The 22,276-nt window shown below is 52.4% G+C and overlaps 1 protein-coding gene across 3 annotated transcripts in view; it reads left to right on the top strand.

The window, feature by feature from the left end:
* Positions 1-21,885, top strand: part of FAM110A (family with sequence similarity 110 member A) — a 122,408-nt gene extending 100,523 nt beyond the window's left edge. Inside the window, exons 1-2 of one of the 3 annotated variants that reach the window (XM_042931370.1) lie at positions 9,908-10,255; positions 20,390-21,885. In XM_042931370.1, coding sequence (XP_042787304.1) covers positions 20,485-21,378 — 894 coding nt within the window. In that variant the 5' untranslated portion in view covers positions 9,908-10,255; positions 20,390-20,484 and the 3' untranslated portion in view covers positions 21,379-21,885. Of the gene's footprint in view, positions 1-9,907; positions 10,256-16,422; positions 16,557-20,389 lie in introns of those variants that run through there. The other 2 variants (XM_042931368.1, XM_042931369.1) reach the window with 2 other exon arrangements.
* The last annotated feature ends 391 nt before the right edge of the window (positions 21,886-22,276 follow it).

The following is a 22,276-nucleotide window of genomic DNA, read 5'->3' on the forward strand; positions in this document are numbered from 1 at the left end:
TCAAATTGGCAGCAATGGTTGCCTTTGGAATGGTGTGTGTGTGGAGGGGGTCAGGGAATGGGAAGGGTGATGGGGGGGTGATCAAAGAGGAGTTTAGCTTTAACTGAAATATTTTAACTTTCTAGGGGTCTAAACCCTGTTAGTTGTGTAACCTAACATTAAAAAATTACTTAAAAAAAAGAAAAATGAAGAAAAAGAACTGAAAGAAACCTCGAATGCCATTCTGTGTTGCATTAATAGAGGTCTTACCTGCAGCTCAAGGGAGGTGATGGCCTCCTCTGTTCTCAGAGCACATCTGGGACCTCTTTTCTCTCTCCTCGGCTCTGTCCTGTGTGAAGAACAGGGAGAACCCAAGTGGAGGAAATTGTGGTGGCATCTGAATGGGGGCACATAGGTGAGCGTGCCCTTTACTCAAGCCGGAGTAACTGGGCTGGGAGAGGTATGTGTGACAGATGCTTTCTTGGTAACAGATTTCTGGAAGGTGCTCAGGGCAGGATTCCAGGAGTGAAGGATGGTGGAAATTCCAGCCCGGGTGGAGTAGAGAGTTCCTACCAGGAATACCGAGGATGGCCTCCCAGCATCCTGTGGGAGGGTATGGGGGAGTCCCTGAAAGACGCCTTCAGTTCTGGAAAACGATAGCTGGGAGGCCAGAAGGAGTGGGCGGGCTGAGATTCTTTCTCCCTTTATTTGCTTTTTCTCTTTCAGTAACTGCTGATTGAGATCGGCTCTGTTCCATGCGCTGGGGATACCGCAAGGAGCGTGGTCTCTAAAATGGAGGTGCTATCTTCTCTCCCAACTCCTTTTTGCTCCCACACGGCACATACTGATCCCTTAGCAGATCCAGAATCGGGCCACTCTGTACCCCTCCACTGCCACCGCCCCCATCCAGCCCCTTCGTGTCCTGCGTGGCTGTCGCAGTAGTCTCTTCGCCGGCACTCTCCGCTCCAGCCACACTGGGCTTCTTGCCAACCCTTCAGGTGGCAAACCTATTCCCTGCCTCAGGGCCTTTGCACTTGCCCTCTTTCCCCAGGTAGCCCCATGGCCCCTCCCTCACTTTATTCAGGTGTCTGCTCAATCTCACCCTTCAGAGGTGACCCTAAATTAGAATTGTCTGGTCACCACCACTCTCTAGCTCCTCGTGCCTCGATAGCTTTGCTAACTGTGCCCTTGATGGTGTGTTATGTGTTCGTTGACTCATCTTGCTTTGTGTCTATTTCCCACCAGTGTCAGCTCAGTAGTGGGGGGGGGGGGGGGACTGTGTCTGTTTTGTTCACAGTGGAGGTCCTGGTGCCTAATTTGTGCCTGGCATGTGGAAGGAACTTGGAAGATATTTGTTGACTGGCTGAATGGAAGGGGAGGTCTTAAGGAGAGCACTTCGCTGGTTTGGGGGTGAGTGAGAGGGACAGGCTGACAGGGACATTGAGGTTCCTGCTTGAACAGGGAGAGAGGATCCCCTGGCCCCGAGCTGGGGAGACTGGGGCCGTACTGATGCAGGGGGCACAGCTAGGGACGGGAGAGCCCTCTCCACAGGGGCTGGAGGCTCCCGGCCTGCACTGACTTCCTCACACAGAGACCTCACGCTGCCGGGGACGCGTCCCCTGCCCTCTGCCTCTGACCCTGACTTGCTGAGGGCCAGACATCAGCTTCTGACTCTTTTGGTGCACTGGGCCTCCTTCTCTGCCCTCTTCCTTCTGTAGGATTATATGTCTTGGGTCCTTAAGAAGAGTACAGGCCCCCAAAGCAGGGGACCCAGGTCAGGCCTGGGCCTCAGTTTCCCAGCCAGTCCAATGGGGTAGATGGTGCAAGAGAGCAGGTGCCTAGGCCCAGATCGAAAGGGTGAGATGGGGCTGCGTCCTTCTGTCCATTCCCCAGTCCAGACACTGGCAGACTGGTCTGGCCTCTCGGGGCTCGGGGACAGCGAAGCCTTTGGCCTCCTGCCTGGCCCCCAACCTGAGAGTCGGTGTCCTGGGGAAGGGGCGCAGAGCCCCCAGTGGCCGAATCCATGAGAGCACCAGACGCAGCACTGGGGCAGAGACTCAGGGTGTCCCAGGGGAAGGGGCCCCACAGGGGGAGGGACTGCCCAGGGGCCCACACACAGACCCGGTTTTCCCAGTCCAGAATGTTCTCCTAGCTTGCCTTCCAGCCTTCTCAATTCACGTTCACAGCTGTGGCCACACCCAGGGGCTGCCCTCGTGTTTTTCTTTCAGTGGTTTACGCTGAACTACGTCGAGTAATTTTAGACACACAGAAAAACAGAGGATAACATTATGAACTGTATATCCGACATCCCGATGAACTCTGGCGTTTTCCGTAATGCTTCCTCCATTTCTTTTCGAGGTGGTTTAATGTGAATTATAGAGATCATGAATCATCCCCTCCAATACTTAAGTTTGCATCTCTAAAAAAAGAAGGCCACTTCCTTGTATAACAAAGGAGCGCGGTTTCACTCCAAAATATTAATATTTCTCTCAAAGGGCTGGTAGGGAGGCATGGGGCCGGACAGGAGAGTGGCCCCTTCCCAAGGCTACAGAAGGTTCCAGGGAAGAAACTGGTATTCCCACACTGATGCAGTGGGAAGAGCACTGGACAGGGAGCCCGGACGGTGTGGGCCTGTCCTCGCTCTGATTTGGGTCTCTTGTGTTTCTGTCTGTAAAACGGGGTAAGGAGTAATGCCACGACAGGGCCCCTGCATCGCTCCCCACCACCCCACCACCCCTCCAGGGCCTGTGTGACCTCTGTGACCCGGCTTCCCACCTCCATGCCCACACCATGCCATTGTATATATAGCCCACGTCTTTATCCATTCGCCTGGGCCACTCCTGCTGTCTCTCCCCCTATCCGTCCTCCCCCAGCTCAGGCAGATCTTTTAACACCATAAATCAGTATTGCAAAGCTATAGTGATCAAACCGATCTGATACCGGTAGGAAAACAATCAAGGGCCCAGAAATAAATCCACGCAAATATGGCCAAATGATACTTGACAAAAGAGCCAGGGATACTCAATGAGGAAAGACAGTCTCTTCAACAAATGGTGTTGGGAAAACTGAATATTCATGGACACTTGAGCTGCTGCCTTTTCATTGTGTTGGTTTTCCCTTTTGCTTTGTAGAAGCTTTTTAGTTGGACGTGGTCCTTATTTGTTGATTTTTGCTTTTGTTGCCTGTGTTTTTGTTGTCACATCTGTTTTGTTAAGTTTATTTATTTATTTTGAGAGAAAGAGTGAGCATGAACGGGGAGGGGCCGAGAGAGAGCGAGCACAAGAGAGAATCCCAAGCAGGCTCCACGCTGTCAGCATGGAGCCCGACCTGAGGCTCGAACTCACAAACCTCGAGATCATGACCTGAGCCGAAATCAAGAGCTGGACGCTTAACCGACTGAGTCACCCAGACGCCCCTGTTGTCATATCTGAATAATCATTGCCAAGACCAATGTCAAGGAGTTTTCCCCTGTGTTTCCTTCTAGGAGTTTTATGGTTTCGGGTCCTAGGTTTAAGCCTTTAATCAATTTCCAGTGAATTTTTGTGAGTGGTGTAAGGCGAGTGGTCTAATTTCATGCGTTGCATGTGAATATTCAGTTTTCCCAACACCATTTGTTGAAGAGACTGTCTTTCCTCATTGAGTATCCCTGGCTCTTTTGTCAAGTATCATTTGGCCATATTTGCGTGGATTTATTTCTGGGCCCTTGATTGTTTTCCTACCGGTATCAGATCGGTTTGATCACTATAGCTTTGCAATACTGATTTATGGTGTTAAAAGATCTGCCTGAGCTGGGGGAGGACGGATAGGGTGAGAGACAGCAGGAGTGGCCCAGGTCTGACGAAGCCTCCAGGCAGAGATGGGTCAGCTGAGCCCATTTCATGCCCAGTCCTGGTGTGAGGGGTCTGAGCGTGCGCTGAGGATGGGCCTGGGGCTTCGGGTGTCTGGACATCCGTGGGTGTCTGGACCTGTGGGATGGACCTCAGCAAGAGGGAAAGGAGGGCGGGGTTTGTGCAGTGGCGGCAGGCTCATTTGCATTTGATTTGCATGTGGAGTGGAGGGGTCTTGTTGAAAGCTGGAAAGGCCTGCACCAGTCCCTTGGGTGGAGGGGCTTGGGTGTTACATTTCCACAAAGATTCTGTCTCCGGGCCACGACCTTCCAGTTCAGGAGGGGCCCTACTTCTCCACCTGCCTCTGGCCTGGCCCTGCCATCTGGGGTTGGGACAAAGGCCCCTCACCCTCTGAACCTTTTTTCCCCTGTAGAATCCCATCTGTCAGGCCCAGCCTCTGACCTGGGGCAGCTCCATTAGCGCAGACCCAAGAGTGGGGGGAGGGGACAGCCCCCTAACCCTAAGGGGACCCAAGCCTCTCCTCCCAGCCTCTGCCATCTGTCCTGAGCAGCACTAGTGTCCTCCTGTTTCTGCCACCTGCTCGATGTGATCCGGGCCAGCCAACCTCCTCCTGGGTCTTGGTTCCCCCCATGCGTCACACGCAGAGGTGGGATTGGGTGTTTTTCCCGAAGAGGAGTAACTCGTGTCTCACTCTTGTAATTGCTGTCGTATCCGTATCCCACCTGTTCTATTAGTGACTTCCACATTTTAAAGGAAACGTGTGCTCCTTGGCTTAAACGGATTCAGCGTGAAAGGAAATTTCATACTTTCTCTGTGAGTGGAAACAGCATCATTTGCCGTAATTAGAAAACTTCTGGGGGTGGGGGGGAAATAACGGAATGGGAATAAAACAATGTTCTTAAACTCTAATCCTGCTTCAAGTGAAAGAAGGCTGACCCATTTGTGTGATAGTCCAGAAAAGACGAAAGCGTAGGGAAAGAAAACAGACCAGTGGCTGCCAGAGCGAGGGGGAGGGACGTGACCGTAAAACACACAAGGGAGGTTGTCCAGGTGACGGAAGCCACTCCTCCATGGCAGCAATTGCAGCTGGACACATTTGTCAAAAATCAGCGAAGTATACACCGGAAGTTGGTGAATTTCCTTTAACAAGACCCATTTTCATAAAGGAACAGATACAAATCCCAGTTTGGCCCTGAGTCTGCGGCCCCCTGTCGTGGGCGAAATGGACACGGATGAAGGCTAGAAAGAGTGAAAGAGAATCGAAGAGAAAACAACTTCCACTCGAGAGCCGTGCTAATACGATAGCCACTAGCCTTGTGTGGCCTTTCCATTTAAATAACTAAAACTCGATAAAATGCAAAATTCAGGATTTTTTTTTTTAAGTTTATTTATTTACCTTGAGGTGGGGGGTGGAGGGCAGAGAGAGGGAGAGACAGAATCCCAAGCAGGCTCTGCGCTGTGGGCGCAGAGAGCCTGACCCTGGGTTGGGCTCAATCTCACAGGTTCATGAGCCAAAATCAAGAGTTGGCTGCCTAACCGACTGAGCCACCCAGGCAGCCCGAAGACCTCAGGATTAGAAGAATTCTGGGCTCTCCAGATTCACAACTTGACCCTGTTCCTGGGGCGTGAGGATTTGGGAGTGGAGAGCCGATGTGGCTCAGTCTGGACCAAATCCAGCGGGATCTTCAAGCCTGTCTTCATCTTGCCCTGGTTCCAGCAGCTGCCAGCCTGTCTCTAACCCCCAGGAGACTGCTGCCAGCCCCGATTGTTCTGTGCGGGCACCCTGTTCAGCCCGCTACAGGGTGCAAGCACGTATGCTCTCTGCCAGGGTTTGCGATTTATTGGGAACCCCCATGGTTGTGCGGTATGATCTCTGCTATTGTCATCAGCAATGAGCATAACGCACATTTATTGAGCCATGCTTTGGCCAGGTCCTGTGCTAAGGGTTTTGTGCGCATCATCCTGGGGACTCAAGGTAACTCCTTGCGATGTAGGTGCAATTATTCCCATTAAAGATAGGGGGCTGAACGTTCAGAGTTTAAGGAACTTTCCCAAGTCTGGCAGCAGGTGGGTGGTAGAGCTGGGATTAGAACTCTGACCGGCTGACCCCAGAATGCTTGATCTTGATCTGAAACTGCTGCTTTTTATCTTTAAACTCTAGACTCTTCTCTGTGACCTACAGCAATTTCATGTAAGTCTTTTTCCTGTCTCTCCATTCCAGTCGTTGGCCTTTTGGCTCAAATATACCAAACTCACTCTTGCCCCAGGACCTTTGCACATGTTTGTTCCTCCTAGCCTTCCCTAGATTTGCACATGTCTGCCTCTTTTTTACGCTTTAGGCTTCACCTCAGAGAGGCCTCCCTGACTGTGCTATACAAAGCAGCCCCTTTTCCATTACGCCCATTGCTTTACTCTGCTTTATTTTTATTTATAACATGTCTCACTTGTCGGTTCACTTACTCATCTATTGTTCTGTCTCCCTCACTAGAATGTAACTCCCTGTGTTCCCGTCTGTCTTCCTAGTAACCGGCACAGACCAGGGGCTCAGAAAATATTTGTTGAATGAGTAAATACATCCTGAAACAAACCAAGAGGAGATGAAGGGGGGAGGTCTGCAGGGATGAGGGTAACTTGGACAGTCCTCTCTCCAAACTGGAAGCTGCTGTCTCCTAGCTGTCCAGACAGACAGAAAGCCGAGGCGGAGGGGAGGCGGAGGAATGCTGAGCCCGAGCAGCCGCTCAGTGATAACAGCCACACCTGGAGAGCTCGCTTTTTATGCTCCCCAAGCCCTTTCTCAGGTGACACACCATGGGATTGTCCAGGAGGTCAGCTGGGTGCTATAATCACCTCCACTTACCCGATAAGAGGTCTCCCGACTGCCGAGTCAGGAGACGTGCCCCAGGCCAGTTTGAGACAGGGGGCTGTGGAAGCCCAGAGGAGAGACTCCTAACCAGCCTGAGGTCAGTGGGAGCTGCCCAAGCCAGAAGCGGGAGGGGACGTCCTCCAGGGGGTTTCAACCTTGGCTGCACATGGAAACCTGATATCTGGGCCCCTCTCCTAGAGGTTCAGATGTGGTTGGTCTGGGGTGCAACCTGGACGTTGGAATTTGTAAAAAGTCCCTAGGTATTATCTCCTGCTGAATAACAAATCATCACCACACTTAGTGGCTTAAGACAACAATAATCTTTTTTTTTTTTTTTCATCTCTTTTATGGTTTCTGTTGGATAAGAACTCAGGAAGGGCTTGGCTTGGCAGTTCTCTCTGAACTTCTCATGAGGTCTCACCTGAAGGCTCGATAGGCTGCCTCCCCCGGGAGCAGAAAGCTCAGACACAGGAACTGTCCTTGGTCACCAGTCCCCTCCCCGCCCCCCCCCCCCCCCCCCCCCCCCCCCCCGGGGCATGCCTCTCAAACCACTTCAAGGCCAGGCTCCCCCTGCCAAAACAAAATACAGCCATGGGGTGCACAGAGGATAGGGAGCTGGTATCTGAGGCTGATTTCATCTCAGTTTCGAGCTGAGTGGAGAAAACACTGCCAAGGTCAGGATGCGACCCTAAGGATCATCTAGCTCCCTTTCATCTGGGCACACTAATGACAGCTTGTCCACCTCCTTATTCTTTTTAAAAAATTTTTTTTAAAAATGTTTATTTATTTTTGAGAGAGACAGAGACAGAATGTGAGTGGGTTAGGGGCAGAGAGAGAGGGAGACACAGAATCCAAAGCAGGCTCCAGGCCCCGAGCTGTCAGCACAGAGCCCGACGCGGGACTCAAACTCACAAACTGCAAGATCACGACCTGAGCCGAAGTCGGACGCTCAACCGACTGAACCACCCAGGCGCCCCTATCCTGTTTGTTTTAAGCTCCAGGGTACGTAGGGCAGAGGCAAGTTTGGAACACGCAAGGGTCAGCAGGACCTTTATCCAAGCATCTCAAATCTCTCCTAACCCCTGATTAAAGTTGTACATCTGAGAGAAGAATTCAACCATGACACCATTGTTGTTATTCCCATTTTAATGACAGGGAAGCTAAGGTCCGGCAGACACCCTAGCAAGGTGTTCACAGAGTCATATGCTTCTGTAAAACTTGCCAAAGTAAGGTGTTTAAACCTCACTCTGTTAAAACCACCTTCTCTTTCCATCCAGACTTCCCTTTGTGTCAGATGATGTCAGAGTGCGTATGACCGTCTGTGGGATTTGGCCAAGGGAACCCTGACGTTTAGTACGGGCTTCGCGGTTTTATTTACGTTGTTTTCAGTCACTTTTGTGAAAAGTTATTGCCAACTGCTAATGACTTCCGGGAATACCCTTACCTCGCACACTGAGGTGTGCTGTGACATAAGGGTGCACCAGGGTGAAAGGTCATCTCTCTCTGTCTCTGTCTCTCGCCCTCTCTGGGTTTACAGTGCCCAATATCACCAGTATGTAGTGGAGGAGAGGTATGAAATGTATACATGGAGCCAGAAGAAGCTTGTTTGTGAAAAGTATCAGGGAGGTATGCCAAATATGTAATTCATAGAAATAATATTATTTTCCTGGATTTTGCAACATTTGTGGAATTTTCGTTTGTTGAGGTCTCTTCTGTCTTTCGAACCAAATCATCACTTTTATTACCTAATTTTATATCTGTGATTTTGTAGGTCTTTCCTTAAATAGATCTCCCTAAATTGTACGAGCCTCAGGAAGTATGTAGTCTAGATCTGCCCCTGCTTTGTGTCTTTTGTGATCACAGGATCCTCCTGGCCTCCCCTCACTGCTGCTGCCAACACGTGTTGTATATTCACATGGGAACATAACAGAACGGTTCAGAGGACTCCTGCTGAATCCAGATAAACAATGCTTTTCTCATCTATAAAATGAGAAGGATAATAGAACCTCTCTTCTCACATGGTAAGGGAGTCAAGTGAGAAAATGTGTGTCAGGCCTCGAGCACAGTCTAGCAAAGGGCACAGTTAATGCCAACTTTGATATTTCGCTGCTCCTCCCAGATATAGTCAGACTTCCTGCTTCGGATGCTATCTACTCTGATTTGATTGGTGCTCATGCCAGAATGTGCAATCATTGTTAGCTATTGGTATACTATTAGTCCCCCCCTCCCCGACCTGCCCAAGGTATTTGCACAGTAAGTGCTCAATCATTGAAAATCCAATCAAAGAGTGAAGATCGCCATCTGGACTAGAAAACAGAGGTCGGTTCCAACTTGAACAATGCCCTAGACCCAAATAGTGACTTGCAGTTGTGAAATTTCCTTATCTTGAAGGGTGCTTAGAGTTAATTTATTCTAATCCTTTTAAAAAATGTGGGTTTTTTTTCCCTTGACAATTTAAGTGTTGGAAATTGGAAAATCCACAAAAACACAAAAAAGAAGTTGACTGCTGTTTTTATAAACGATTACACATAAACACGTGATATTGCAATTATGTATTTAATACGTAGTTATGGTGTACATAGTGCTTTGAAACATACTTTTAAAAAGCTTTCTTAGCATTTTCCTCATACTTTAAGTATCTTTAACTACATCATTTTTAATAGCTGCATAACCTTCCTCATCACAAAGTGGGGTAATTAAAGGTTCCTATCTCAAAGGGTTATGCCATGAGCAATGACAAGAGTTATGTTATGTAAAGCTACCTGGCAGGTAAAAAGCTCAGTAGACTTAGCTCTTCCGCAGGATGGATGTATATAACCGACCTTCTTTTGCTGAGCATTGGAATGATTTCCATTCTTTTGCTATCGTAAATAACGCTAGGCTGCATCAATCTTTGCTCATATCTTTGGTCATTTCCTTAGTAAAATTCGGGACTGCTGGATATGCATATTTTACAATTTACCACGGTGCAGTTAGGGAAACAGAGAGGGAAAGGGGCTAGCCCGGGCTCACATAGCCAGCTGCAAAGTCGGAACTAGGGACTAGGTGGGGCCCCTAAATGGTGCCATAGTCTGTTGGGGACCAGGAGAAAGTCCTGGCAGAGCAAGGGAAATAACTAGGCTCCTGAGTTGCAGCGGCCAAGGGAAGAACAGGCCGGAGGGGTTGAGCCGGGCGGAGCTGGGCTGCTGGGGCTGGACGCGCTGTCCCTGGGCTGAAGCTAAGCGGTCGCCTGGCAACCCGGATGGCGCGGCGTTCGAACGGAAGCGAGGAACCAATCAGGATGTCCGGGGCAAACCATTCCGGCGACGGGGGGAGACTGGCGAACTCACTTCCCCTTCCTCTGCGCCCCCCCGGGCCTCCGCTCTGGTGGGGGCCTGGGGACAGTCAGGTACCCCGTCCACCTCGGGTGCGCAGAGCAGTTCCGAAGACGCCCCGGCGGGTCCTTATGCGGGGCTGGGGCCTTCCGAGCAGCGTTGGGCGCGGCCATTCCAACCTCGGGTCCGAGCTGTCAGCCTCTCTAAGACCCGTATTGGAGGAGCCGGGACTCTCCTAGCGCCGGCTCCAGGTGAGGGGGCGGGTGGTCTGGGGCGCGCGCTGGGGTCCGAGGGGCTCCGTGAGCGCCTGCTGTATGCGTCCTGCCCGCGTCGTATGTGTGGGGAGGAGTTGGTACCCCATTTCACGGATGAGAGGGAATGAGGTGCGGAGAGGCAAGTGGCCTGGCACAGCGAGGTCTGGTGGGGAATCCAGTTCAGGTCTTTCTGCTCCGCCTCGAAGTCTCCAGTCGGGGTAGATCAGGATTGGCCTTGGGAGGCCCAGACACGCAGCTGGGGGTCAGCTTCTCAGCCTCTTAGCTGCAAGGCTGCCGAGCCCTGGAGCCCTGGCTGGATGATCTCCCTCCTGCCCCACTCTCCCGCGCAGTCCTCTGGGTGCCCCTTCTGGGCATCTGTCTTCCCTTCTCTGGAACGCCAGAGGGTGGACTCAAGGCGCCTTTGGGGTCCTTCTGCCCACGGGGTTCTGAATCGCAGTGCTGTCTCCCTCAGAGGGCTGTTCTGGGGGGGATCCGAGGGGACTGACGTGTCTGGGGTAGATACTAGGTGGGCAGCAGGTGCTCTGGAGCCGCTTTTAGATTCTTGGGAATCTGCCCCAAGTTGGGGGAATGGGTAGAGGCAGCCGCTCAACCTGAAGCCACTAGTCACCAGAGACTTTGGAGTTGGGGACGGGGCCGCGACTGGTCCCAGTGGAGCATCTGACTTGGGCCGAGCCCTGCCTCCTGGGGATGCGCTGGGAACTCAGAAAGAAATGAACTCTTTCATTTAGTCTCTCAACAAATATTTATTGAGTTCATATGCCCTGCCCTCCCCCCTTTTCTATTTTGTTTCTCTCAGTGGCATTTACCCATCTGATGTCCTATGTCTTTCAGTTATTAGGGAGCTGATTATCTTCCTGGGCTGGAATGCGATGCAGGGAGGGGCTAGGGTGAGGCAAAATTGAGGGGTGCCCAAACCTCTAATCAAGCTAACTAAAGCTAACAGTTATTGACCATTTGCTGTCTGTCCTGCTGGTGGAGATCGACTCACATGGTCTCTGTCACCATTACAAGCACATGCCCAGCCCAGCTGTCCCACTTCTAAGGCAACACAACGTCGGTGCGGTGACGCTGCAGGGTGGTTTGTAACAGGGCGCGTCTGGACACACACTAAGTGCTCATCAGCAGGGGCTGATAGGCTCCTTATGTACTGATGTGGCACCACAGATGTTATTGAACAATGTATATTATTAAGTATATTAATAACACATATTATAATTAATAATATATTAACATTCTTTAAAAAAAATTTTTTTTAACGTTTATTTATTTTTGAGACAGAGAGAGACAGAGCATGAACAGGGGAGGGGCAGAGAGAGAGGGAGACACAGAATCTGAAGCAGGCTCCAGGCTCTGAGCTGTCAGCACAGAGCCCGACGCGGGGCTCGAACTCACGGACCGTGAGATCATGACCCGAGCCGAAGTCGACGCTTAACCGACCGACCCACCCAGGCGCCCCTTAACAACATTCTTAAAACAACACGTATTATTGAGTAAAGAGAGCAAGGTAAAAACAGTATGCGCAGCATTTTGCCATACGTGTAAAAAAAAAAGAAGAAGGAAAGAATATATGTCCATTATTGTTGCTTGTATCTGCCTAAAATCTCCCTGGAAGGACACACAGCTGTCTGGTTGCAGGGAGGGGAACTGGGTGGCTGGGGATAGGAGTGGGAAGGAGTTTATTTTTACCTTATTCTCCTTAGAGTTTTTGTTGGGTCATGTGCATATATCACCTGGTTGAAAAATTATATATATATATATATATATATATATATATATATATACACACACACACACACACATATGTATATATATACACATATATGTATATATGTATATGCATATGTTATATGTATAGATATGTGTATATATTATATACATATATGTGCATATGCATATATATTATATACATATATATGTGCATATGCATATATGTATATATTATACACATATAATATATATATATATGTCATTATAGATTATATATTTAATCATAAGACCACTGCCCTCTCTGTGATCTGTCATTGACTTGCTGTGTGACTTTGGGCAAGTTTCTTCACGTCTCCTGGCCAAGATAAGAAGCCACGATAGTGAGCTCAGGCCTGGGCAGAAGGTAATCCAGGACAGGAAGTGGGCTTGCCTGTGAGTTGACCCCAACCTCCGCCTTCCCAGCCTCGTGAGCCAGGCCCTTCTCTAAGGCTTTGCATGTGGTCTCTCTCCGTCTCCACCGCAAGCCCCTCTGTCCCCATTTTGCAACTTGAGGTACAAACAGGCGCAGCTAATTGGGTTGATGGAGTTGGGCCGAATAGGAGATCAGTGCTCCAGGCGTCTGTGCCCACACCCCTCCTTCAGCCCGCTCACCTCTCCCTTGCTGAGATGTGTGCCAGGGTGCCCTGGACAAGGCTGGTTCTGGGCAAGGCTGACTGCAGGCAGGCCAGGGCATGAGAGTCTGGGGAGACTCCAGAAATAGAATGGGGCCTGCCGTGGCCCTGGAGGATGCCCAGCTGGGTGTCTCTGACCCGGACAGCTGGGCTGAAATCGAGCTGGGCTGCCCTATTGGCCCGCCCCTTCAATGCTGCCTGGAGCCTTCCTGATCCTTTTCTGGGGCAGGTGAGGGCCACCCTGTCTCCACCCAAGTCAGGGCCTGGCTTCTAATGAGCAGCAAGAGAAGGAGGTGGAAGGGAGGGGTGGGGTGGGGGTGCAGAATGTCATGAAAATTGTAAACATCGAAACCACACCTCTTGCCCCCTAGACAAAGAATAAAAATCACGAACACCTCTCGACAAGCACTTCCCTCTGCCAGGTACTTTATGAGCATGTGCTCGTTTGATTCTTGCAATTTTGTGCTGTTATTTTTTTCCACCTCACAAAAGGAAACTGAATGCAAGAGAGGTTTAGTGACTTGGGCGAGGTCACCCAGAGCAGGAATTCTGATCCAGGGGGTCTGACCCAGACTCTGTGCTCCCTCTTTTTCTTCTCTTGGTAAAATGTATATAACATAAAGTCTCACATCTTAACCATTTGTTAAGGGTTCAGTTCAGGGGCATTAAGTCTGTTCGCACTGTGGTGCAACCATGGTGATTCTCTTTAAAAAGTTTTCCTAACCGTCATACTGTTTTCACAGCAGTTACGCTGGCTTATTTTATTTTATTTTATTTTGTTTTATTTTGTTTTATTTTTTGCACCATTTTATATTCCCACCAACAGTGTTCAAGGGTTCCAGTTTCTTCACATCCTCACCAACATTTGTTATTTTCTGTTTTTGGGTTTTTTTGTTTTTTTTTGTTTTTTGGTTTTTTTTGTTTGCTTATATGTTTTGATATTGTCATCTTAATGGATGTGACATGTTATGTCATTGTAGTTTTGATTTACATTTCCCACATGATTCATGATATTGAGCATCTTGTCATGTGCCTATCAGTCCTTTGTGCACTTTCTTTGAAGAAATGTCTGTTCGACTCTGCATGCTTGGATTTGCAAACTTTGAGAAAAGTGGGTCAACGTTCGGGGTGATGAAGTCCTCACCCAGGAGCTGGGCACCGGAGTATCACATTTTGGTGGCATTTGTCACGCACAGGTTGGGAGAGGGGCACTGTTACAAGTCCTATTTTATGGTTGGGGAAACTGAGGCATGGGAATGTCGATTATCTTACCCAGGAGCTCAGTGCTACTCCGGGGGAGCTGGGATTTGAACCCTGGCAGGCTGGATGCAGAGTCTGTGCTACAGAGGTGGCCCTAGGGCTGGAGCGGGGAAGGCACTGTAGGAGCAGACCCCGGCCGTGCAAAAGTTTGGATGTGATGTCTTTGGAGGAAGAACGGGGCTCATCTGAAGTGGCCAGAGCCCAGCTTGAAGGGGGAGGCTGGAGGGGAGGGGGATAGATGGGGGAAGCCCTGGGGTGAGGCAAGAGGTTTGGAGGAGGCTTGGTGGTGAAGGGCCTTTGTCTCTGAGGTGGCCTGGTTTCCAGTCCTGCCACTTAGTCAATGGTGTGCCGTGTGCACACCTGTATGCTTGGTCCCGGGAGAGGATGAGAATACAGAAATAGGAAATGAGTGATCAGTAAGTGAATATCTAAAACGACAGGGTGGGATGAATGCGTGGAAGGGAACAGATAGACGAGAGAGTTGGCAGGAGCCTCAGGGCAGTCAGGGGGGCCTCTTTGAGAAGGTGGGACCTGAAGAAGGTGAGCTAAGAGGTTTGAAGCAGAGGACAAATGGTGCAGAGTCGGTGAGGCGAGAAAGACCTTAGGGTGTTCAAGACGAGCAGGGAGCGGTATGTAGCTGCAGCAGAAAAGGCCGGAGCTGAGGTGGGAGGGGAGGGCGGGACCCCGATCCTGGAAGGCCTGAGTGCCAAGTTAGAGAGTCTGGGTTTTACTCTAAGGTGATGGGGAGCCATAAGTGGGCCTAGGCAGAGCAGTGATGAGATCTGATGTCTGTTGGGAAAACATTGCCATATTGCCATTTTTTAATGTTTATTTATTTTTGAGAGAGAGAGAGAGAGAGAGAGAGCGAGCAGGGGAGGAGCAGAGAGAGAGAGAGAGAGAGGAAGACACAGAATCTGAAGCAGGCTCCAGGCTCTGAGCTGTCAGCACTGAGCCTCACGTGGGACTCGAACCCATGAGATCGTGACCTGAGCCGAAGTTGGGAGGTGAGTGACTGAATCCCAACGCTGAAGATTCTGTCTCCTCCCCTTCCCTCCACTCCCCCAGCCCTGTTCCTGGATTCAAATCCCGGATTCAAATCCTGGCTCTGCCACTTACCAGCTGTGTGACCTCTGGCAAGTGGCCCCACCTCTCTGTGCCTCAGTTTTCTCAACTGTAAAAGGAGCATAATAGGAGTACCTCAGGGCGAGTGTGAGGATTAAATGAGTCAACAGATACAAAGAGCTCAGAGCAGTGTCAGGTACAAAGAAACCACTCAGAACATTTCTTATTATATTATGAAAATTGTTATTATTATTATTTTTTGCTTTTATGACAGTTATTGCCTAACGGAGCCCTCCCCCTTCATCCTTCCCACCCTCAGTAGAGGGCCAGGCAGGGACCCAGCAGGAAATTGTGGGGAACCATGGTCTTTAGGCTGGCCTCCCTCATTCCCCTAAAATCAGGCTCCAGGGCCTGGAGGAGGCCTCAGAGCTGACTCACTCCCAGGGGGAGGAGAGTTGTTTTCTGAATCACTTCCTGTCCCCTCATAGCCCTGTGCCCCAAACTGGGTGCAGCCCCCACTTGGCACAGACATGAAAAACTGGGCCCCCTTTGACTTCCCGAGGACTCAGGGCCTTCTCTGGGCCTCAGGATCCCAGTGAAACTGGCCTCATCAAATGTGCCCACCTGAAGTGACCTACTAGGGCTTGGCTTGGCGGTGGAGGCAATCACCTCCCTCCCAAGGGTTCCTTCCAGCAGTCTCCTCATCTGTAAAATGGGCATTAAGTAGTACCTCCCTGGGGTGGGGGTGGGGGTTGTCCAGAGATTTACATAAGTGTAGTGCCTGGGACTCCAACACTCTATTCTTATTACCATTGTTGCCCTTGCCACTAATATTTACAGCAGGCCCGAAGCTTCTACAGGCCCTCTCAGAGCCTAAGAACTCACACTGACTGGGCCTGGAAGGTGAGACTCTCCTCACTTGGCAAATGGAGGGCCAGAGGGGGCCAGCAACCTGCTCAGGGACACACAGGTAGAACGGGGTGACATTAAGGCTTGGTCCGGAGAGAAAGTGCCCAAGTCGGACTCCTCGGGGTGACTTTGGGCAACTAGCTCAGCCTGTCCCAGCCTCAGTATTCCATGAGTCAAATGGGGATAATAATAGAGTTCACCTCACAGGGGTTGTTGGGAAGATTAACATGGATTGATTAATACCAGGAACAGCACTTTCTCGTGCCTGGCACAGTCAACGTTAACTGGCCATCATTGAGGCCGGGAGGGGGGGTTAAGGGGGGGGGACGCCGTTTTTCCACCTCCCACGATGGGTGCGCTGGCCCGCGTGGCCACGGGGACTGCGGGTGGCAGATGTGCGGATGTGGCCAGCGTAGCTGTGGGTTGGGCGGCCCCGGCTCGCGGAAGAGCTCCCTGGGATAGGTCCGGGCGCCAAGCCCGCCGCCAGCGCGCCTGGGCTCAGGTTCCGGCCCCCGCCTGGCTTTCGTTCTTTCCTTTCGGGTACTACCTGGGCCGGCGGGTTCACCTGCCCGAGGCAGGCCGCCGGAAGTTGCGCAAACGCGTGCTACTTGAGCCCTAGGTGGGCCGGGCCGGGGGAGCGCTCTGTAGCGGGGCGCGCTCGCAGCAAGGTATGTGCGGGTCCGGGCTGGCTGGGGGGGGGGGCGATCGGGGCCGGAGTGGGGGGGCCTTCCTGGGAAGGTGGGGACGGGGCGGGGGCTCACCTTCCCGCCTGGACGAGACCCTACTTAAGAGCCAGGTCGACCCGGGCTCAGAGAGGGGCGGTGAGCGGCCAGAGTCACACAGCGCGCCGCCTGGCTCGCGGCCTCCTCCGTCGCTGGGAGTCTCCGAGAGAGTGTCCCGAAGCGGGGCAGGGCGGAAGCCAGACCGAGGATCCGAGCTCCCCAACCCCCTAAGGCTGACTCTAGGGAAGCCGGTGGGAAGGGGGCGAGGTGCGGCCGCATGCCCCGGGGATGCCCTAAGAGAAGGGCTCACAGCTGGCGCTCTAGGGGCCATTTGTGGGTAGCGTTTGAAACCCGTAGGTGGGGCGTTGGCGATGAGAGGAGGCCTCGGAGAGGACGAGTCCCACCTGGGAACTGGGACCCTTGGCTTTAACACTCAGGAGCCGCCACACCTCCGTTTGCCCACCTGTGAAATGGGATTTGGTCAGATCAGTTTAGGATTAGCCTCTATCACGTGCCTCCTTTGTCTGAGGCTCCGGCGCTTCTGGAGCTGCCGAGAGACCCCTGCTAGGGGGGCGGTCTGCGGAGCCGGGTCGTCAGAATCATCATAAAAACCTCGAGCCCCGTTTTTGAACGCGGCCTTTCGGCCAGGTGCTGGGAGAGTCCTCGACCTGTTTTATCTCTCCATCCTCGCGGAGACCTGGAGGCTCAGGTCTATTTTTAACCGCGTTTCAGATAAGGAACCGGAGTGTGTAAGAGGCGCAGCTGCAGGAGCAGGGGATGCAGCGGGCGGGTGGGCGAGCTGGCCAGCGGCCCCCAAGCCCGGCTTGGCTCCTAGCTTGTGTCCGGGCTGCGGGAGGAGCCCCTGCGGCCAGGAGCTCGGTCCGAGGGCGCGGGGCTTCTGCCCTGGCCCTGCCCATATGACCTCCGTCTTCCCCCGGTTTCCCAGGATGGTTCCCGGGAGGGAATTGCCGCCGCCAACGGGTCGGACTGGTTTGGTAGGCGGCGGCCCGGGGGTGGGGCAGAGGCTAGTTACCTCGACCGGGCTCCGCCAGGCTGCCTTTCCTGTCAGACCCTTCCTGCCTGAGGTCCCCTGGGGGTCGGCCCCCAGTGGGGCAGCTTTCCTTTCCCACCTACTCCATCCCTTCTGCCTTGGGAGCAGCTCTGTCTCTGGCCCGACAGCCCCCAAGGTTCTGGTAACTTGCCATGGCTGCGCTGGCCCGGGTCTCAGACTGGGGGCTGGAGGCTAGTTTGGGGTGGGGAGAGCAGACACGTTTGCAGACCTGTTTGCTCCATCCACACTTACTTACTTTATTTATTTTCTTTTTGAGAGAGCGCGAGAGAGGAGAGGGGCACAGACAGGGAGAGAGAAAAAATATTTTAAATGTTTATTTATTTTGAGAGAGAGTGAGTGGGAGGAGGGCCAGAGAGTGAAAAGAGAGAGAGAATCCCAAGCAGGCAATAGTAAGTAAACGTTAAAAAAAAAAAAAAAAAAAAAAAAAAAATTATAAAAATTTTTAAAAATGTTTGTTCATTTTGAGAGAGAGAGACAGAGCACGATCAGGGGAGGGGCAGAGAGAGGGAGACACAGAATCTGAAGCAGGCTCCAGGCTCCGAGTTGTCAGCACAGAGTCCCATGCCGGGCTCCAACCCACGAACCATGAGCACATGATCTGACCCGAAGCTGGACACTTAACCGACTGAGCCATCCAGGTGCCCCTGAGAGAGAAAGAGAGAAAGAGAATCTTAAGCTGGCTCCATGCTCATTGAGGGGCCTGAAGCAGGACTCGACCCCATGACCATGAGATCATGACCTGAGCCGAAATCACTCAACTGATTGAGATACCCAGGCACCCCTCTCCACACAGGTGTTAAAAATTATTATCGAATATGCTAAGATTTAAGAACCTAGAGTTTTCGTGCACATCTTTCTTCCAGCTTCCTAGCACATTCCATACCTCCCACCTTGGACGCATATGCCTGCAATAGGCTGGATGCATCCCTCTCTAGTTTATCTGAGGTCTGCCCATTCTCATTTGGTCCCCATGGACATTTCAATTCAAGAAAAATGTATTGAGCATCTATTATGTGTGGAAAGCAATATCCTGAAACAGATTCAGTGAACAAAACAGACAAACCACCTTCCCTCATGAAGCTGTATTTTAGGGGCATGGGAAGAACAAAGAGTAAAACTACATAAACATAATAGATGAGTGAATTAGGCTTCATATGAATTTGTGTCTTATTTATCGGCTCTGGGGCCTAGGTTGGTCACTTCTGTAGTCTCACTTTTCCCTGCCTGTAAAATCAGATGACAGTGACCCTTCTCACATTGGGGGAATTCCAACTGAATTCCAGGAGGATTCCAGGAGAGGATGGTGTTAAACGTCTAGCACACAGGGATGTCTGCCTTCCCACCCCAATCCAGACTCCTCCTGTCATTCTGGGTGACCACACGGGGCGGTGCATTATAGCTTTCTGTTATGGATGGAAATGCTCTAATCTGCTTTGTTTACTGTAGTGACCACTAGAGTGGCTGTCATGTACTTGAAATGTGGCTAGTGTGATTGAGGAACTGAATTGTAAGTTTTTATTTAATTTAAATTTAAAGTTAAGGTTCACTAGCCGTATGTGGCTAGTGAATTAGACAACACGGGTGTAAATGGTCTGAATGACAAGTCTTCTTGGGGATCATCTGGATTGAAGTCCTCCTCTCGCGTTTTTCAGATGAGAAGTTTCAGGACTTGGTCTGTGGGTTTTCTTCTGGCCCATCTCTGGGAGAGTTAGCGGGGGACACTTTGTGGCTCCAGTCTTTTCTTGGAAAAAGGATCAGGGCTGGCCTGATGCCTGGGGCACGAGGCCCTGATGCTTAGGTGATCATGTGGATGCCTGTGCACCCAGATGTGGGCCCCCTTGCCTCTGGGTGCCCATCCTATGGCTGCTGGCAGATCCAGGGTCTGCTGGATGCTCTTAAGCAGGGTTTTGTGATCGTGGGCATTTCCAGCTTCTCTTGGAGCAGCACAGCACAGGGCTGATATTTCTAGCTGACAGGCATCCGTGGATCACTGTGAAGTCCATACTGGAAGCCGATGAGTGTCTGGACTTCATTGGGGTGGGGGGTGGGGACTTTCTACACTCCTCCCCCACTGGCTTATTGCTATGCCTGGGGCCTGGCATGTCCAGACGGGTGGATAGCACAGGGCAGCTTCCTGCCTGAGTGGGTAAGGGTAGAAGGTGGGACCAGGTTCCCTGGGGCCAGTCCGGGTGAGGTGTGGGGTTACAGCGCTTTCTCTTGGTCACCCAACCCTAAAACTGCTGTGCCGGCACCTCCCTGGTTGGAAGCAAGGGGCAGAGCCATCAGTTTGCTGGGTTAGCTTAATCAAGTTGGTTGAACTCCCTGAGCTTCAGTTTCCCTGTCTGCAAAATGGAGCTGTTAAGAGGACCCGTTGAGAGATTAAGTTGGCTGGGGCCCAGCATATGGCCTGGAGCCCACTTTGCTTCCTTTAAAGCGTGGCTTGCCCTGTCTTTTCTGCTCAGGCTGCTCCTGTCATTCTTTGGCACTTTTTCCTCTCTGCCTCAGGAGGGGCTGGTCTCCTGAGAAGGAGGCGGGGGTGTGGGCGGAGTCACAGGCCCTCAGTGCTGGCTTTCTGTCTTCTGATTGGCTCCCTGTGAACCAGGGGCGTGGCTATTACCTTTTAATAGGGAACGCGTCTTCAGCCCATTTCTGTCTTTGCTGAGCCTTTGTCTGAGCGCGCTCAGCCTCTGTCTTTCCCCTCCTGCAGCCGTTGCCGGCGTCCAGCTGCCAACTTTCTGCCTGGATCTGGCTCCTCATTTCTCCGGCCTTCCCAGACCAAAGTCCTCAGGGTATGTAACAGCCATGCCTGTGGACACACTGACTCCGGGAGCCCGGGACACCCCTGCCCTACCTTTCCGCCTGCGGACCAAAGTCCCCGGCTACCTGCTACGGCGGCCAGCAGATGGTGGAGCCCGGAAACCCAGTGCTGTGGAGCGCCTGGAGGCTGACAAGGCCAAGTACGTCAAGAGCTTGCATGTGGCCAACACTCGCCAGGAACCTGTGCAGCCCCTGCTGTCCAAACAGCCACTCTTCAGCCCTGGGACTCGCCGCACGGTGCTCACGCCTAGCCGCCGAGTCCTGCCTGGCCCTGGCCGCCGGCCCCAGCTGGACTTGGACATCCTTAGCAGCCTTATCGACTTGTGTGATAGTCCCGCGTCCCCTGCCGAGGCCGGCCGTAACCCTGGACGGACAGAGGGAGCCCACCAGGCGCCCCCAGCCACCCCCCCACGCCCACCGCCCAGTACAGCTGCGGTTCGCCGAGTGGATGTCCGTCCCCTGCCTGCCTCACCTGCCCAGCCCTGCCCATCGCCAGGCACTACCACTGCCTCCAGCCCAGCCCGCCCCCCGGGTCTGCAGCGCTCCAAGTCGGATTTGAGTGAGCGTTTCTCGCGGGCAGCGGCCGACCTTGAGCGATTTTTTAACTTCTGCGGCCTGGACCCGGAGGAGGCAAGGGGGCTGGGAGTGGCCCACCTGGCGCGGGCTAGCTCAGACATCGTGTCCCTGGCCGGGCCCAGCGCTGGGCCCGGCAGCTCTGAGGGGGACTGCTCCCGCCGCAGCTCTGCCACTGTTGAGGAGCGGGCGCGGGAGCGGGAGCGCGTCCCCTATGGCGTGTCGGTGGTAGAGCGTAACGCCCGCGTGATCAAGTGGCTGTACGGGTTGCGGCAAGCGCGCGATACCCCAGCAGCTGAGGGCTAGGCTTCCACGGGACGCCGCATTTGCCACAGACAGATCTTAGAGAGGCAACTGGCCCCTTGACCTCTTCTGCATCCATTCGCGGGCTTGGGGCAGACCGGAGGCTGCTGCCTTGTGTGAACTTGGTGTGGAGGCGGAGCCTCAGAGGCGGGACCAGCATCCACCTGGCAAGGACTGACTCTGGAGAGAGTTGCCTCTTGACCTTGGGCCACCCTCTGCCCTTCACATGTAGAGGTTTTGACATGAGTCCTACTTGGCTCTTATTGTGGGTTTGGATTTGGGGCACTTAGCCTTCTCTACGGAGAGTGAGGGGCCAAAGGATCTTACTAGGCCTAGGGGTTCTGTTTCCTTCTTCCTTGGTCTCTGACGTTTGCTGACTTCCTCTTCCTCTCCCAGGGGGCCCTGGTTCCCTGGGAACTTACTCTGGGTGGGGGCAGGGCCTTGGCAGCCTGGCCTAGGTGGGTAGACTACAGGAGGGACTGATAGGAGTCTGTACTGCTCTGACTCCCCCCCCCCCCCCCCCCCCCCGCTTTGGTTAATAAACACAAATGCTTGTTTTTCAAAGGCTGGGTCATCAGACTCTTCTGTGTTCACAAGGAGAAGGGGTGGGAGAGGTCTTGGGGTGGGGCCTTCAGAACTTAGTAATTGTTCACCCCAGGATCTGGTGGGAGCATGAGGTCAGTGGTTGGCCCGGCCTAAGACTTGCCCCACAGGGGATCCTCATAACCCCTCTGGGTAGTTTCTGGGCCTCCTTCACAGAGGAGGAAACTGGGTCTGGCCACAGAGTGAGTCTGGATAGAGCCGGGACAGGTTTTTTCCCCTGCACCAGGAAAGTGGGGGACCTTCAGGGAAAAGACTGATGGGTACAGGGATCCTTCCCTATTCCTGCCCTGTTCCCAAG

Source organism: Panthera leo, chromosome A3, assembly GCF_018350215.1.
Source record: "Panthera leo isolate Ple1 chromosome A3, P.leo_Ple1_pat1.1, whole genome shotgun sequence".
Lineage (NCBI taxonomy): Eukaryota > Metazoa > Chordata > Mammalia > Carnivora > Felidae > Panthera > Panthera leo.